Source organism: Hyaena hyaena, unplaced genomic scaffold (genome assembly GCF_003009895.1).
Source record: "Hyaena hyaena isolate Hyena2069 unplaced genomic scaffold, ASM300989v1 scaffold_485, whole genome shotgun sequence".
Classification (NCBI taxonomy): domain Eukaryota; kingdom Metazoa; phylum Chordata; class Mammalia; order Carnivora; family Hyaenidae; genus Hyaena; species Hyaena hyaena.
In genome coordinates this window covers 131,213-149,551 of record NW_024081115.1, presented here as the reverse complement: position 1 = coordinate 149,551, position 18,339 = coordinate 131,213, and the positions used below count along the sequence as shown (strand labels likewise).

Genomic DNA, 18,339 nt, shown 5'->3' with positions numbered 1-18,339 from the left:
TTCTACATCTCCAACAGGGGAATACAATATTCTGTGACCTCTTGCCTTTTCTAATTGGATTGTTCACACCTAAGTATGTATTAAGGGGGAGGATCCTGGCACACAAGATTCTGGGGCAGATGAGTCACAGGGTATACATTTTTCCATTTGAAAAATGATGAGCTTAAGCTCTGCAAGAAATAGTTGTGGCATCTTTGGAAGATTTAAGCTATTATACTTCTGGATGCCTGGATGGCTCAGTCCATTAAATGTCTGACTCTTGATTTTGGCTCAAGTCGTGATCTCATAGTACCTGAGATTGAGCCCCATGTCAGGCTCTGCACTGACAGCATGGAGCCTGCTTGGGAATCTCTCTCTCCTTCTCTCTCTGCCCCTCCCCCACTTGCGCTGGCTTGCTTGAACTCACTGTCTCTCAAAATAAACAAATAAGCTTAAAAAATAAACTATCATATTTTATTCTATCTATTAATATCTATTATTGATATCTATTAATATTTTTTAAATATTCTATTTAAAAAATAAAATATCATATCATATTCTAGGTACCACATGCTATGCGGCACGTGAGCATGAAGCTTAGGAAATTCAAGACCCCGGAAAGATTCCTTCCTCTGCTTAAACCCAGACGGACCTTCCTTCACGGCACTTATTCAGAGTGGGGAACAACTGGCAAGAACCTCAAAGAAGGCCACTTTCATCACTGCAAAACTATCTGTGGAATAAACTGTACAAAACTAAGACTCAGAGAAATTATGCAGCCTCCTGACCAGCATTTCAGTCAGCTATTCGTGAAATTCCCAAATTGCTTTCCAAGTGCTAAGAACATTCTAAAGAAAACCCAGCCTTCAGAAATACATCAACTCAGTCAACTGGACTTGCTTGTACAAATCTTTTGTCTTTTCAATTAAATTTGGCCCCAAGACATAGTTCTATATGAAGCCTGGTCTAATTTATCTATTTTTCCCTCAAAACATTCATAGTGGCTGTTCTTATAGACGCTACACTAAAGTTTATGACTAGTGATACTAGTCAACTTTAGATGATGCACGATGTGGATAAGAAAAAAGGTTCTGTGCACAGCTCTTTCTGAGCCTCGCTACCATTGAATGAGATTGAATAGTGGTTGGCTGGGTGGCAGATAATGCCAGAGCCCTGATCAAACCCTCATCCTCGGCATTCAGTGAAATTCCAGCAGCCAAGTTCTGCATTTCTTTGCTTAAAGATTTGCTCTGACCATAGCGGCCGCTGGAAAAGCCACAGAATCAATGGCCTCTGGGGGCCACACTGCTCAATGACAGAGAAAAGTTGGTTGTAATCACCCTGTCTCGGCCCCTCAGGTGGGTGAAATGTAAGACTCATGTCCTACTCAGTTTCCCAGAATTCCCCAAGCAAAAAGCCCCAGTTACCCATGGTTGTAACACTTGTTAACACACTCTCTCTGACCCCTTCTCTACCGCGTCTCAGTGTGACTCGTTTCCCAAATAAACCTTCAATCCTTTTCTCAAGGTCTGTGTCTGGGGGTACCAAACAACGGTAAGGTACTTCATTAACACAACCTTTGACTGACCCTTTTCAGGTCTTCGTCAGACTTCTATTTAAGTCTGCACCAATCTGATTTTTGTCCGCCGATCTTTCTCTATTTTTTTTTCCTTTTTTTGGAGGGAGAGAGACAGAAGAGAGAGCATGCTCACACATGATCTCTGGGTGGGAGGAGGCCGCAGGGCAGGGGCAGAGGGAGAGAGAGAATCCTAAGCAGCCTCTACTCTCAACACGGAACCCAACACAGGGCTTGATCCCATGACCCTGGGATCATGACCTGAGCAAAAATCAAGAGTCGGACCCTCAACCGACTGAGCCACCCAGCCACCCCTGTCCAATGACCTTTTCTAATGGAAACCTAAAGTTCCCAGGGCACCCCCTCGCTCTGCTCTGCTATTCACACAAAGACACAGAGTCTAGCAGTGCAGCTGGAAATGGACCAGCTGAGGAGATCATGTTCCGCGGTCTCAGAGTAAGATGACGCATACATAAGGACTCAGGAAACAGTTATGTATGAATGAAATAAATTTATGTTATGCATGTGTGTATATATGATCTAAGGATATGCATATCATCAATGTTAACTGTCTCTAAAAACTAAGCAACATTATACCCCTCGAAGAAAAAAAGCAATTCATTAAAAGTATACATGTAACCACAGTAGAGAAAATTTGCTTAGTGAAAAATATTTCAGAGATGTATAAACTAGGAGGCTATGAAGCATAATGAACATACTTCAAGTCTGATGTAAGATTACGAGCTAGGGTTTCATCTTTGCTGTAACAATTAATTCTAGCATCTCCAATCAGTCATTTAAATGTTCTATGCTTTAATTTCCTTTCCCTTAATTTTTTGGATGTTTATTTTTGAGGGAGAGAAAGAGAGAGTGTTTTTTTTTTTGTTTTTTGTTTTTTTTTTAACATTTATTTCCTTTTGAGAGACGGAGACAGAGCACAAGTTGGGGAAGAGCAGAGAGAAAGGGAAACACAGAATGCAAAACAGGCTCCAGGCTCTGAACCATCAGCAGAGAACCCAACAGAGGGCTTGAAAACATGAACCACAAGATCATGGACTGAGCCAAAGTCAGACGCTCAACTGACTGAGCCACCCAGGTGCCCCTCCATTTCCTTTCCTTTAAGGTTACATGTTAGGTTCAGCATTTTCCAAGTTTTCCTGACTTTCACTGTGTTTTTTGAGTATGGGGGCTTCTACTTGAAGTGGAAATACCTAGAACCAACAGCTGGATTGGACAAATACCAGCAAATAGCAATTTGTATCCAGGGGGACTGTGCCTATATAAACAACCAAATGGAGGACTCCAGATAATACTGGGCTCTACTGTGCTCAGTTTAAAGGATGCTGCATTCTGTTCTTTCCTTCTCCCTCTCTTTATTTTTTGCTGAGCATTTTTTTTCTGTGTGTGTGTTTTAAAAGTTTGAGAGAGAGACAGAGAAAGAGACAGAAAGAGGGAGAATCCCGAGCAGGCTCCACACTGTCAGCACAGAGCTCACAAACTGTGAGATCATGACCTGAGCCCAAATCAAGAGCTGGACGCTCAGCCAAATAAGCCACCCAGGGGCCCCTGTGTGTGTGTGTGTTTTATGTGAAGCAGTTGATTCACACAACATTAATGCTGTCCTGAAGGTTGCTGGGCTGTTTCCAGATTCTCCCCCCAAAACCGTACCCAGAAAAAGGGATCAGCATCTCTTGATGTATCTACTGAGGATTGCCAACAATTCTGGACATGCTGACTCGAGAACCTATCCATTTATGCAATCATGCCATCACCTTGTTACCACTAATTGATCGCTTCCTCCTAGGAGTTATTCAGTTTTCTCCTTATTCAAGATACTCTGCGTTGGTCCACAGTCATCCCATCGGTGCTGTGATATTCTGAAAACTCTCATTTACAATTCTTGTACCGTTTTTAGTTCAACAATCTCCTTCTTTGTATCTGCCACCCAAGAATCCAGCAATGCCTTAAAACTCACTGTGACTCAAATTTCTCTTCCTTCTAAATCTTCATCATTAAAACTTCACTCCGTGACTGAAAATTACCCTCTTTAACCACAACCATCTGTTCTTCTATTCATTCTATTCCAAGAAACCTATCCTTGAATGGGTCTTTCTCATGCGAAGGCCATGCAATTGTTTCTGTATTGATAGGCATTTTCTTAGGTGAATTTAGACATGCACTCATACATTCATTTATTCATCTGTTTAATAAAACCTTCAAGTACCTGCTAGGTGCCAGATGGGATGGTAGACCCAAAGATGAATGAAATTGCATCTACAGCTTCAAGGAGTTCATTGCTAGTGTAGGAGACTGAGAGAAAAAATAAGTAACATAAAGGGGCATCGGTGGTTCAGAAGGGCAACTAATAAAATGCTGTGTGAAGAGAGGAAGAAGCAATCAATTTCAGTTTGGGGTGTCACTGATACAACCTACGGGGCTTGACAAGTTCAGGAAGGCCTGGTTATCAGTGTTAAGTTTCCACAATACCGAAATAAGAATAACATCCTTGCTAGAGAGGGAGAAATCAGGCTGAGTGCCTGCAACTAGTTTACTATGATATAGTTTATTAATATCTACTGAATGACTTTAAAATAAAAATACTATGCTGTATGACTTGAAAAACCAATTTATTTTCCAAATCTGTCCAAATAATGCTTTGAACACAAGTCAAATATAGAAGTTCCAAACCACTTTTTGCTTGTTTGTTTGTTTGTGTATATAGTATATTTGGAATGACTGATTTGAAAAAGGATGGGGATTCTGGCTCTTAAGAAGCTTTCAGAACTTCATTTTTTTTAAACGTAAATAAACAAGATATTGTAAAACTGCTTTTCAGAAATAACTAAAAAAAAAAAATACCAACGATTGGGGCGCCTGGGTGTTTCAGCTAGGTAATTGCCCGACTCTTGATTTCAGCTCAGGTCAGGATCTCACTGTTGGTGAGATGGAGCCCCACACTGGGCTCCGTGTGCTGATAGCACAGACCTTGTTTGGGATTCTCTTTCTCCTTCTCTCCCCGACCTTCCCCCACTCATGCTGCTCACACTCTCTCTCTCTGTCTCTCTCAAAATAAATAAACTTAAAAAAACTCCAATAATTTTATCAATAAGCAAAAATCTCAACCTATTAAAAGGAAAACATTTAAATTGAACTGATGCTGAGAATTTGTGTATAAGTAGGAGAAAAACAGAATAATTGGAAAACATACCAGAAGAAGCTTCCAGTCTTTCCAATCGGCTGATCAACCAGTCCAGGGAGCCAGAAAACTGAGCACAGTTTTTACGATTTCCTCTAATTAGAGCCGCTGCAGAAGAATAAAAAAAAAAAGCAGACTTCACAGTTACATGATTTTCCAGTTTAAAATGCAAGGTAAGCTGGTCGTAGTCCTACAGTGGTGGATTAATAACAAAATACTTTGACTTGACATCTAAAACATATACATATATAGACACACCTACATAGACAAAATTGAGATTTTTTTTTAAAGAACTGGTATTTATTAATAGGAACTGAAAAAAAAACACAGCTCATTAGAAGGAATATATTTTGAGAAAGTTACATTTCATATTGGGAGGAAATAATAAAGGATAATGGAAAAACCAGTGTCCCGGGAGCCTCCTCACCTGGGCTCTAATACTCTTTGCTTTTAATTAGTTGGGAGACTAAATTATGTAATTTCCCTAGAGCTCAACTTTCTCTCCTCTATAATGAGGAAGTTAAGAGCACATTAGTTTTCCTGAAAATGTAGCACAAAATACTAAGAGATAAAACTCAGTAACTATAATAGGCAGAGAGAGCGATAGAATTAATTAAAATGTTACCTGGATAAAAGGATGGGAGGGTAGGTGACTAGCAAGTTTGAAACATTTTGCTTCCCCCTCCATCTCTACTTCCCCTTTAAAGATTCGCAATGCACTTGAAGGACTCTGACAAGTCCTGCAGTCAAGTCACCTGTTTCTAACTTTGTTTTAACCTAGTATTTCTGACATATCTTTGATCAAAGAAACCATCTCATCTGAAACTCCTACGCGCAACCCTGATGATCTCCTTCAACCCAATTTACATAATCCATTTAAAACTTCTAATGATTCGAAATCACACCATTCCTTCAAAGCAAATCTGGTAAATATTTTAGGTCAATTCTACTCTTACACCCATGAGATTGTTCAGAAACGAGAACTGTCTACAAAGAGCTGGTGAGCTGCTTACATAATAGGATATTTAATGGGGAAAAGATGTTGCCATAAGAAAGTAATGACTATTTAAACTCCACTATGCTAGCAAGCAGTTTGAAGGGCCCAGGTTTCAGAACACTGCCTGTTTATCTCCTTGGTTAAGAAATGGATGAAGGAGTCTCTGCAGTGACACAGCACAAGTAATGTTAGACTTTTGTCACACAAAAGAAAAAGTTGTTACCTGACCTTAGGGTACGAGAAGAAACAGTGACAGAAAAGACGGGAAGGTCCCTCTCTCTACGTCTGTCCTGCTCACTCTCTCTCAAAGTAAATAAATAAATTTTTTAAAATATGTACTATAAACAGAAATGGTGTAGCCCATGTTGGTATACCTCATTGACAACAATGTAACGAAACTAGAAATTAGTAAGAAAGGTAGAAAGAAAAATAAAACTCAGGTACTTAATAATTTAAACTCTCTCATTAATAATTTTTGAGTCAGTAAGAAATCAATACCACAATTATAGAGTATCCAGTAAATAGCAAAAATAGAAATGTTACCTGATACGATCAGTGGTAGACAGTCAAAATTTCACTGCTAAGCAACAGGGTGAAAAAAGTGTTAATTAAATATTCTTTCAAAATGTAAGAAAGAACATCAAGTAAATATAAGTAAAGTAAGAAAAATAATAAATAGCCAAAAAATAAACTACATTAGAAATAGAAAATGTGATCTATGTAATAAACTAAAATGGTAAAATTGGTCAGCAAAGTCAAGATATTTTTTTAATTTTTTAATATTTATTATTTTTGAGAGAAAGAGAGAGAGAGGGTGAGAAGGGGGAGGGGCAAGAGCAAGAGGGAGATGCAGAATCTAAAGCAAGTTCCAGGCTCTGAGCTCTCAGCATTGAGTCCAATGAACCCATGAACTGTGAGATCATGACCTGAGCCGAGGTCAAATGCTTAACCCACTGAGCCTCCCAGGTGCCCCCAAGATTTTTTAAAATATAAGCTAAATACCAACTGCTTTAATCATGAAGGAAAAAGACAAAAGTAAGAATAAATAGGAAATATAAACACAGTCACTGTACAGATCTCTGTACCAGAACTTTTAAACATCTAAGAAAAAGAATGGTTTCCAATTATGCATATGTATGCACTTTTTTTCACCAAAACTGACCCAAAGAAGAAAAATCTAAATAGAAAAATAAAGTATGATTAATACTGAGAAGTATGTCAAAGACCAAAAACAACTTCTCTACATTCAAGAAAAGTCAATTCTAAACTAAACTATTTCAAGGAAACTAAATAAGCCTCCCTAATTATTTTTTAAAGAGAGTATAAGTTTGATATCGACTCAACAAGGAAAGTATGCATATAAGAAAACTCGAGGGAACTCTTATTTATGAATATACATCTAAATATCTTACATAAGGATAGTATTTACAAATTTTATTCAGCAGTACATTAGCAACATTAACTCACATAGGGGTTGATCCCTCTAATGAGACAGAAATGTATTAGGAAGTCTGTTAATAAGTCGAAGACAGAATGTGATGATCTTAATAGGCTCTGAAAAAAATATATATATATATTTCTAAAGAAAATAAATTGAACTCCATAAAATAGAACACCTCCTAAACATTACCAGTGTGTGTGTAGATGAATGTGTCCAGGTATGTAAAATGGCTTACAGATAAATGGAGGGTGTTAAAATCTTACAGTTCAGCAAGTTAGTTAAGAAGGAATCAGTTAAGTGAGTTTCCAAAGTAAATTAAATCTGTGCAGAGAATTATAAGAAAGTTCATCACGACACAGTTTATAAGAGGAAAATACTGGAAACAGCCCAAGAGTACACAAAATGGCACATCCCTTCCATCAGGTAGATATGTCCACTAAAACCTGGTGAAGGTTTGTAGCTACTGCCAAGAAGAGACGCCCCCAATACAGAAGACCGGTGCAAACAATTGCTGTAAAAGAATAGTGGCAGTATGGTCTCACTTTTGTAAAGTGTGTATATTCAATGCATATGTATCTACACGTATATGTGTAAATATATGCAGAGTATGGAAAATGGTGGGTTTTTTTATCAGAATATTTCTTGGAAAATGAGAACTGCTTATTTGGGAACTATATCCTGATAAGTTCCTGGGGCAGAAAACAGAAACCTTAAAGAACACTGATAAGGATAATACTGCTGTCCTGCATCCAAAGAGGATATTTTCTTATTTTAAAACAGGAAGGAAGATGAATGGAGCCAGGATGAAAAAAGGATCGTGCACTATGATGTTTTCCATCAAAAGGATCCTCCGGAATCACAACAACTTCCATTACGAAACAGATCACAAATGCTTAACATGAATGGCAGTCTGTATGCACCTGCAAAGAGGTGAAGTTCTGCATGCCAAGGTATTATGTAAGCTTGGAGAGATAACAGATGATAATGAAGAGGCATGAAATGGAAAACGTGTCCAAATAATCCCCCCAAATGTACAGACATCACACCAAAGGCTTGAGCTTATCTCAATCCCTGAAACTGGAATTTGGACTGAGCTAACTAAGCCTTCTGATCTTGGTGGCACGGGATAGGACGTGCACGGTGTGAACCCATCACACTATTATATGTGTGCACCTGGCTGTGTGAAGTGTTTTATATGTGGATAATGTTATAGAGATTCAAAGAAATATTTTTACTTATTTTAATTTTTTTTGACGTTTCTATTTATTTTTGAGACAAAGAGAAAGCACTAGTTGGGAAAGGGCAGAAAGAGAAGGAGACAAACACCAAAGTGGGCTTGACGCTGACATCAGAGAGCCTGAAGCAGGGCTCAAACTCACAAGCCATGAGATCATGACCTGAGCCAAAGTCTGATGTTTAGCCAAGTGGGCCCCTAATTTTCTTTTAATTTGAGTGGTAGAGAGTGACAGAGAGCGTGTGTGTGCACAAGCATGAGTAGGGGAGGGGTAGAGGGAAAAAGAGAGAGAATCTGAAGCAGGATCCACACCCAGCGTGGAGCGCAATGAGGGAATTGATCTCACCACTGTGAGATCATAACCTGAGCTGAAATCAAGAGTCAGATGCTCAACTCACTAAGCCACCGAGGCACCCCAAAAAATATTCTGAAAAGGTTATCTGCTAAAATGGGTGGTTATGTTTTAAACACAGTTTCTACCTTTTTTATTAAGTTTATCCATGGTGAATAACTAACGAAATCTCTAAACTTTTATCCAATCAAAATATGAAATGCAATAATGGGGGAGGGGCAAGATGGCGGAGGAGTAGGGAGCTCCGTACTTGCACTCGCGCCCATGCCTCACACGGAAAAGATCTGAAGCCATAAGAAACCATACTAAACCCAAGAGATTAGGAGAAAAAGGATGCAGATTCCACCGAGAAAGCCTTCTAATGTGAGTGCCAACAGGGGAAGATAAAATCAGGCCTGGATCGGAGACTGGAGGGACGGGGCGACCCCCCTCTGCGGGGAATAAGAGGGGAAAAAGAGAGTCCGAAAGAGAAAAACCTCTGCTCCGGGCGCAGAAAGTCCTTGCGCACAAAATACTTGCGCACCAGGCCCCCCCACGCTCCAACTCGCCCCGGAGGAGCTGCGCTCGCGGTTTGTGGTTTGCTGCGTTGTGCTGGCTCCTGGCTGGCTGGGAGAAGCTGTGCGCCTGCCTCCATTGCCCTCCTGGCGGGCTTGGACCCCTGGAGTAGTCGTGCGCGGGCACCGGGTGTCCACGCTCCTGGCTGGCTGGAACTCTAGAGGGAAGGCAAAGAGCTAAAAACTGGCAGATTTGACCGCGAGGTCATGTTTTGGGTGACTAGACACAGAGGGACCGCGATTTCCTCACTCCAGCGGGCTCAGCGCGACAGCAGAGAAGGGCCCCCCACCCCGCCCAGGCCCACCAGCCCCACCCAGAGGAGAAGGGAGCAGTGGCTTCTGGCTCCACCCCCAGAGCTAGCCAGGAGGCTTGGAATTGCTCTGATGGGGTTGCCAGGGGATCGCCTGAGGCAACTTCAGCGGGGCGCTTGGCCTGGGATTTGGAGGCTGGGACTGGCCTGGGTTGAAAAGTGCAACAAACTTTGGCTGAGCCCCTGGCCCTGGGAGTTTACACACCTATAAAAGCGAGGTGGAGCGCCACCACTCTCCTCCCTACTACCGCCAAGGCAGAACTCCCGCCTGATGCATTGGATCACACCATGCCCATCCCTGCTTGAGAGCTGCCCTCCTCCCTTTTCTTTTTTTCCTTCTTTTTTTCCCCAGAACACTGACCTGATTACCTCTGGTCACCGGCATGCTTAAACAATAAAATTTAGTCCATTCTATAGATGTAAATTCTACACTTCCCGACCTTTTCATCTCTTTCTCTCAGGAGTAATTAGACTATATATTTCTCTGAATAACACCAGCATCCTTCTTTCACCTAACCAACCATACTCCACCCTTTAACTCTTTGAAAAAAGCTTCTTATCCCTTCTGCCTGTTCATTCTATTTCCAATTTTGCCTCATCCCCACCCTGTCTTCTCTCTCTGTCTCTATGCTCTTCAACCAGCACTGCATACATCCAGCTATTTAATTGTAGCTGGGAAATCCGGTTATATGCTATAAACCGTTCTTTGTCCACTGGTATTCTTCTTTTTTCCTTTTCTCTTCTTCCTTTTGACCTTTTTATGTATTTTTTTATTTTCTATTATTCGCCCTCCCTCCTCCATCTTTTCTCTTAACTTTTTCGCTGTCCCTCTCGGTTTGCATCTTAGTTGGATTTGTCTGTGCATTTCTGTGCCCCTGCTCCCTATATGTTTGTCTATCTGTTTTCCTCTCCAGGAACCTCAAGAAACAAGCCAAAGTACACATGGTGGAGAGGCCCAAATATCACTAAGAGTAGGAAAACAAAATAACCAAGGTCTCAACAAGAGAGACCAAGAGATACCATTCAAAAAACACTCTCTGAAAGGATAGACCCTGGACAGTCAAAGAGTCTTCCTGGATACAGCAGCGCTCACAGGTGCAGACAGCATAACAGGTCTTTAAACTAACAAGAGCCAGAAAACTATCTAAAATGACGAAAGGAAAAAGCTCTCCTCCAAAGAAACTCCAAGAAGAAATGACAGCTAATGAACTGCTCAAAACAGATATAAGCAGCATAAATGAACAAGATTTTAGAATAATACTCATAAAATTAATAGCTGGGCTTGAAAAAAACATAGGGGACATCAAAGAAACTATGGCTACAGACAAAATGGAGAATATAAATAGGCATGAAGAATTAAAAAAAGGGATAAATGAGATACATAATAAAATAGAGGCCTCCAATGCACGATTGAAGAGGCAGAAAGGAGAATAAGTGATTTAGAAGACACCATTATAGAAAAACAAGAAGCTGACAAAAAAAGAGACAAACTGATCCAGGAACAGGAAAGAAGAATTCGAGAGCTCAGCGATACGGTCAAACGCAACAATATCCGTATCATAGGAATCCCAGAAGAGGAAGAGAGAGGGAAAGGTGCTGAAGGAGTCCTGGAACAAATTATAGCAGAGAACTTCCCCGACCTGGGGAAGGAAGTAAATGTGGAAGTACAAGAGGCTCAGAGGACTCCCCTCAGACGTAACCTGAATCGATCTTCTGCACGACATATCATAGTGAAAATGGCCAAATACAAGGACAAAGAGAGAATTTTGAAAGCAGCTAGGGAGAAAAGGGCCCTAACATACAAAGGGAAACCTATCAGAGTGGTGACAGACCTATCTACTGAAACTTGGCAGGCTAGAAAGGAATGGCAGGAAATCTTCAATGTGATGAACAGTAAAAATATGCAGCCAAGAATCCTCTATCCAGCAAGCCTGTCATTCAAAATAGAAGGAGAGATAAAAACCTTTCCAAATAAACAGAAATTGAAAGAATTTGTCACCACGAAGCCAGCCCTACAAGAAATCCTGAGGGGGATGCTCTGAAGGAAAGGTTGCAAGGAACAAAGATACCAGAGACACCACCACAAACATGAACCCTACAAAAGATACAAAGACTCTAAACCCACATATTTCAATAATAACACTGAATGTAAATGGGCTGAATGCTCCAATCAAAAGACATAGGGTAGCAGAATGGATTAAAAAACAAAATCCATCAATATGCTGTCTACAAGAAACTCATTTTAGACGGGAAGATACCTTCAGATTAAAAGTAAGGGGATGGAGAAATATATATCATGCTACAGGAAATCAAAAGAAAGCCGGAGTAGCGATACTTATATCAGACAAACTGGACTTTAAATTAAAGACAATCACAAGAGATGAAGAAGGGCACTACATAATAATTACAGGGTCCATCCATCAGGAAGAACTAACAATCATAAATGTCTACGCACCGAATATGGGAGCACCTAAATATCTAAAACAATTAATCACAAACAGAAACAAGCTTATAGATAAGAATGTGCTAATAGCAGGGGACTTTAATACTCCGCTTACAGCAATGGATAGGTCAACCAGACAGAAAATCACTAAAGAAATAATGGACTTGAAAGACACATTGGACCAGATGGATCTGACGGATATATTTAGAACTTTACATCCTGAGGCCAGGGAATTTACTTTCTTCTCAAGTGCGCATGGCACATTCTCCAAGATAGATCACATACTGGGACATAAAGCAGCCCTCAATAAATATAAAAGAATAGAGATCATACCATGCACACTGTCAGATCACAATGCTTTGAAACTTGAAATCAATTACAGGAAGAAGTCTGGAAAACCGCCAAAAACATGGAGGTTAAAGAACACCCTTCTAAAGAATGAATGGGCCAATCAGGCAATTAGAGAGGAAATTAAAAAATATATGGAAACAAATGAAAATGAAAACACAACAATTCAAAATCTATGGGATGCGGCCAAGGCAGTCCTAAGAGGAAAGTACATTGCTCTCCAGGCCTATTTCAAGAGATTAGAAAAAGCACAAGTCCAAAATCTAACAGCTCACCTAAAGGAGCTAGAGGCAGAGCAACAAGAACGCCCTAAACCCAGTAGAAGAAGAGAAATAGTAAAAATTAGAGCAGAAATAAACAACATAGAGACCAAAGAAACAATTGAACAGATCAATGAAACCAAGAGTTGGTTTTTTGAAAAAGTAAACAAAATTGACAAACCTCTAGCCAGGCTTATCAAAAAGAAAAGAGAGAGCACCCAAATAGACAAAATTATGAATGAAAATGGACTTATTACAACCAACCCCTCAGAAATACAAGCAATTATCAGGGAATACTATGAAAAATTATATGCCAACAAATTGGACAACTTAGAAGAAATGGACAAATTCCTAAACACACACTCACTACCAAAATTCACACGGGAAGAAATAGAAAACCTGAACAGACCCATAACGAGTGAAGAAATCGAATCAGTGATCAAAAATCTCCCAACAAATAAGAGCCCTGGACCTGATGGTTTCCCTGGGGAATTCTACCAGACATTTAAAACAGAATTAATCCCAATTCTTCTCAAGCTATTCCAAAAAATAGAAGTCGAAGGAAAACTCCCGGACTCATTTTATGAAGCCAGCATCACTCTGATTCCCAAGCCAGACAGAGATCCAACAAAAAAAGAGAACTATAGGCCAATATCCTTGATGAATACGGATGCAAAAATTCTCAACAAGATCCTTGCAAATCGAATCCAGCAGCATATCAAAAGAATCATCCACCAAGATCAAGTGGGATTCATTCCTGGGTTACAGGGCTGGTTCAACATTCGCAAATCAATCAATGTGATACATCATATCAATAAAAGAAAAGATAAAAACCATATGATCCTGTCAATAGATGCAGAAAAAGCATTTGACAAAATACAGCATCCCTTCTTAATAAAGACTCTCGAGAAAGTTGGGATAGAAGGAACCTACTTAAACATCATCAAAGCCATCTATGAGAAGCCTTCAGCTAACATCATCCTCAATGGGGAAAAACTGAGAGCTTTCCCCCTGAGATCAGGAACACGACAGGGATGTCCACTCTCACCACTGTTGTTTAACATAGTGCTGGAAGTCCTAGCATCAGCCATCAGACAACAAAAGGAAATAAAAGGCATCAGAATTGGCAAAGAAGAAGTCAAACTTTCACTTGTCGCAGACGACATGATACTCTACATAGAAAACCCGACAGACTCTACCAGAAGCCTACTAGATCTGATCCAAGAATTCAGCCAAGTTGCAGGGTACAAAATCAACGTACAGAAATCGGTTGCATTTTTATACACCAACAATGAAGCAACAGAAAGAGAAATCAAGAAGCTGATCCCATTCACAATTGCACAAAAAACCATAAAGTACCTATGAATAAAGCTAACCAAGGATACAAGAGATCTGTATGATGAAAACTATAGAAAACTTATGAAAGAAACTGAAGAAGACACAAAGAAATGGAAAAACATTCCATGCTCATGGATAGGAAGAATAAATATAGTTAAAATGTGATTACTACCCAAAGCAATCTACACATTCAATGCAATTCCAATCAAAATTTCACCAGCATACTTCTCAAAGCTAGAGCACACTATCCTAAAATTTGTATGGAACCACAAAAGACCCCGAATAGCCAAAGTAATACTGAAAAATAAAACCAAAATGGGAGGTATCACCATCCCAGACTTTAGCCTCTACTACAAAGCTGTCATCATCAAGACAGTATGGTATTGGCACAAAAACAAACACATAGACCAATGGAACAGAATTGAGAACTCAGAAGTGGACCTAAAAGTATACAGCCAACTAATCTTTGACAAAGCAGGAAAGACTATCTAATGGAAAAAAGACAGCCTCTTTAACAGATGGTATTGGGAGAACAGGACAGCACCATGCGGAAGAATGAAACTAGATCAATTTCTCATACCATACACAAAAATAAACTCAAAATGGATAAAGGACCTGAATGTGAGACAGGAAACCATCAAAACCCTAGAGGAGAAAGCAGGAAACAACCTCCTTGACCTCCACCGCAGCAACCTCTTATGTGACACATCCCCCATAGCAAGGGAATCAAGAGCAAAAATAAATGATTGGGACCTCATCAAGATTAAAAGCTTCTGCACGGCAAAGGAAACAATCCAGAAAGCTAACAGGCAACCAACGGAATGGGAAAAGATAGTTGCAAATGACATATCAGATAAAGGGTTAATATCCAGAATCTATAAGGAACTCACCAAACTCCACACCCGAAAAACAAACAACCCAGTGAAGAAATGGGCAGAAGATACGAACAGACACTTCTCCAAAGAGGACATCCAGATGGCTAAGAAACACATGAAACGATGCTCAGCATCCCTCATCAGGGAAATACAAATCAAAATGACACTGAGATACCACCTCACACCAGTCAGAGTGGCTAAAATGAGCAAATCAGAGAACGCGAGACGCTGGCGAGGATGTGGAGAAACGGGCACCCTCCTACACTGTTGGTGGGGATGTAAACTGGTGCAGCCCCTCTGGAAAACAGTGTGGAGATTCCTCAAAAAATGAACAACAGAACTCCCCTGTGACCCAGCAATAACACTGCTAGGAATTTACCCAAGGGGTATAGAAATGCTGAGGCATAGGAGCACATGTACCCCAATGTTCATAGCAGCACTCTCCACAATAGCCAAAACATGGAAAGAGCCTATGTGTCCATCAACGAACGAATGGATCAAGAAGATGTGGTTTATCTATACAATGGAGTACTACATGGCAATGAGAAACAATGAAATCTGGCCTTGTGTAGCAACACGGATGGACCTTGAGGGTGTTATGCTGAGCAAAATAAGTCAGGCAGAGAAGGACAAATATCATATGTTTGCACGTATAGGAGGATTAGCAGGAACTTAACGGAGGACAATAGGGGAGAAGAAGGGGGGAAATGGTGGAGAAAGGGGGAGAGGCAAACCATGAGAGACTCTTGAATGCTGACAAAAACTGAGGACTGATGGATGGGGGGGGAAGGGGGGGATGGGCATGGAGAAGGGCACTTGTGGAGATGAGCACTGGGTGTTGTATGGAAACCAAGTTGACAATAAACTATTTGTAAAAAAAAAAAAAAAGAAATGCAATAATGGCCATCCACTGAAAAATCATCAAGGTGAAAGAGACTCCATTCTGCATTTCTTACTTGTATTATAACATCACTGTGTCCCCATGCTTTAGTGTCTTTAAGCTCTAAGACTCAATTTCTCAAAATACTCAGAGACTCAGAAAACTACAGGCAGATTAAGATGCAAAGATCTTCCAAGAGTACTCTCACTTTTAAAATTTACAGAACAAATACTGATTACCTGCTTTGCAGGAGTAAGAGATACAGTGGGAAGTCAAATGAGGTCCTCTTTTGGACTTATAGGCAAAATATGGAAATACCAAGTGAACAGTTATAACACAGGCAAATGAGAGACCAAAGAACTAGAATCCAGAAAGATTTTTTTTTTACTTTCCAGATTAACAAGTGGTTGCTCCTAAATCCTGAAAAGCCTAAAAACCAAAAGTACACAAAGAAAAAAAATGCGAGAATGTTGTTGAAAAATTTCAGACTGCTGTGCCATGGAAACTTCTTGCAGAACTTGAGGAGGCATCTCTGCAGTCAGGGGACCTTGGGAACTCAGGTCTGATGATCCCCTGCCCAGGAAGTGGATGGGGTGAGAGAGACACTGACCAAGCTCTATGCATGGACTGGTCTACATGACTATGTTAGGCCAAGAATGCATGAGCATTCCTCATGGATCCTGGGGGAAGACATTTCCATGGACTCATTCCGAGTCTACTCAGTACAGCCATCAAGAGCAGCAGGAAGATGTCAGGAAAAAGAAGCTGGAAGTAGACTACTAGCTACACACGGCCAAGCAAGGATGTGCATACAGCCACCCAAGAACAGAGCTGTAGCTGTCCCAAACCACGAGCAGGCACTTGGCTAAAAGCATCCAACATGCCCTCCAGAGAAAGTTAGCTCCCCCCCAACTATCAGTTCCTCCACTCCCCCCCACCCCCAAGGAGGGCAGCTTTAACCTCCTGCCCAGAGCGAGAGATCAGGCAGCCCCACAACCAGGAAAAACTGTTTTCTCTCTGCCCTGTCTACCCTCATCAGGAGGCAAACAACAGCTGGCTCGGGGAAGAGGTGAGTGGATACAGCAGTGTGTTCCTGCTTGCACAGCTCAGAGTGGAGCCCGAACTTTACAGCCAGGCAATTTCAGTTCCAGAGTCCACTCTCAGAGCCAGTCTACACTGCTCCTCACCAGTCTCTTTCTGCCTGAACCCCTGATCAAGAAGAGATGAGAAGGAGTGGGGTCCTGGCCATGCATCAAGAGATTAAGAAAATATCTCAGGGAGCATGAGTGGCTCAGTTGGTTAAGCACTGACTTCAGCTCAAGTAATGATCTCACAATTTGTGAGTTTGAGCCCCGCGTCAGGCTCTGTGCTGACAGCTCAGAGCTTGGAAACTGTTTTGGATTCTGTGTCTCCCTCTGTCTTTCTCTCTCCCTCCCTCCCTCTCTCTACTCCTCCCCCATTCCTCCTCTGTCTCTCTCTCTCTCTCAAAAATACAATAAACATTAAAAACTTTTTAAGTAAAAAAAAGTATGTCACAAAATAGTTTACAAAGTGAATTTCCATTAAAAATGGCAATGGAATCCTGTCATTTCATAGACATGAGATTACTACAGAGTAGAAAAGAAATAATGTGTTTTGTTTATAAAATGCCTTTCAGGAGCTCCTGGAGGATAATATAGGAACATCTGTATGCACAGACACCAGATAATATCCAATATGAGCATGTTTGACGCCAATGCCCTTCTTTTCCATCTCTTGACTATCTTCCCCCAGTGTTTTATGAAATTTAGAAATATCTGCCTCTTGAAGACACCGGGAAAATGGTCTGGATGTGCCAAACCCCTTCATAGCTGTACCCCTTCCGAGTGTTAAAGATTCAGAAGCTGGTAACTTCTTCGCTAAAAGGGCTGCAGTCTATGCTATCTGTTTAATACTCTGTATCTTCATTAAAGGAGTATTCACTGAGAAGGTTGGCCAAAGAGCCATTTCTCAAACATCTTTAGAAAATCATCCTGGCTTGCAAGCTTCCTGCAGATTGACTGTGTAGATTTCAAAAAAGACCTACGAAAGCAAGCCATGGCAATGCTTTCAAACTATGGGTATTGGTGTCTCCAGGACACCACACTCCTCTAGGCAGCGGGCTCATACATCTGCCTTTGTCATTCTCCACCTAAAACACATATTAGATATATCTGTGTCAAGTTTTAAAATTGTTACAGATTATCATTCCCACCTGCTTTCTCACCTGCTGAAGAAAAAGAAGGCAGCTTATTTCACACAAAAGTCTAAGACAGGATCTACTGTCTACCTAGCTGGATGCATGGGAAGGAGGATTAATGAACTTGGAGTTAATGATACTTGGGCCAAACTTCCTAACAGCTGGGAAAGAAGGACAGTGAGGGGCACCTGGGTGGCTCAGTCAGTTAAACGTCCAACTCTTGGTTTCAGCTCAGGTCAAGATCTTAGGGTTCAGGAGTTTGAACCCCCATTGGGCTCTGCATGGACAGTACAGAGGCTGCTTAGGGTTCTCCCTCTCTCTCTCTCTGACCACCCAG

At 40.8% G+C, this 18,339-nt stretch overlaps 1 protein-coding gene across 1 annotated transcript in view; it reads right to left on the bottom strand.

Annotated features, from left to right (window-relative positions):
* The window catches only part of RYR2 (ryanodine receptor 2), a 468,566-nt gene that overhangs the window by 327,020 nt on the left and 123,207 nt on the right, over positions 1–18,339 (bottom strand). The window contains exon 15 of the mRNA XM_039254352.1: positions 4,764–4,859. Within this exon, the coding sequence (XP_039110283.1) occupies positions 4,764–4,859 (96 nt within the window). The remainder of the gene's footprint in view (positions 1–4,763; positions 4,860–18,339) is intronic.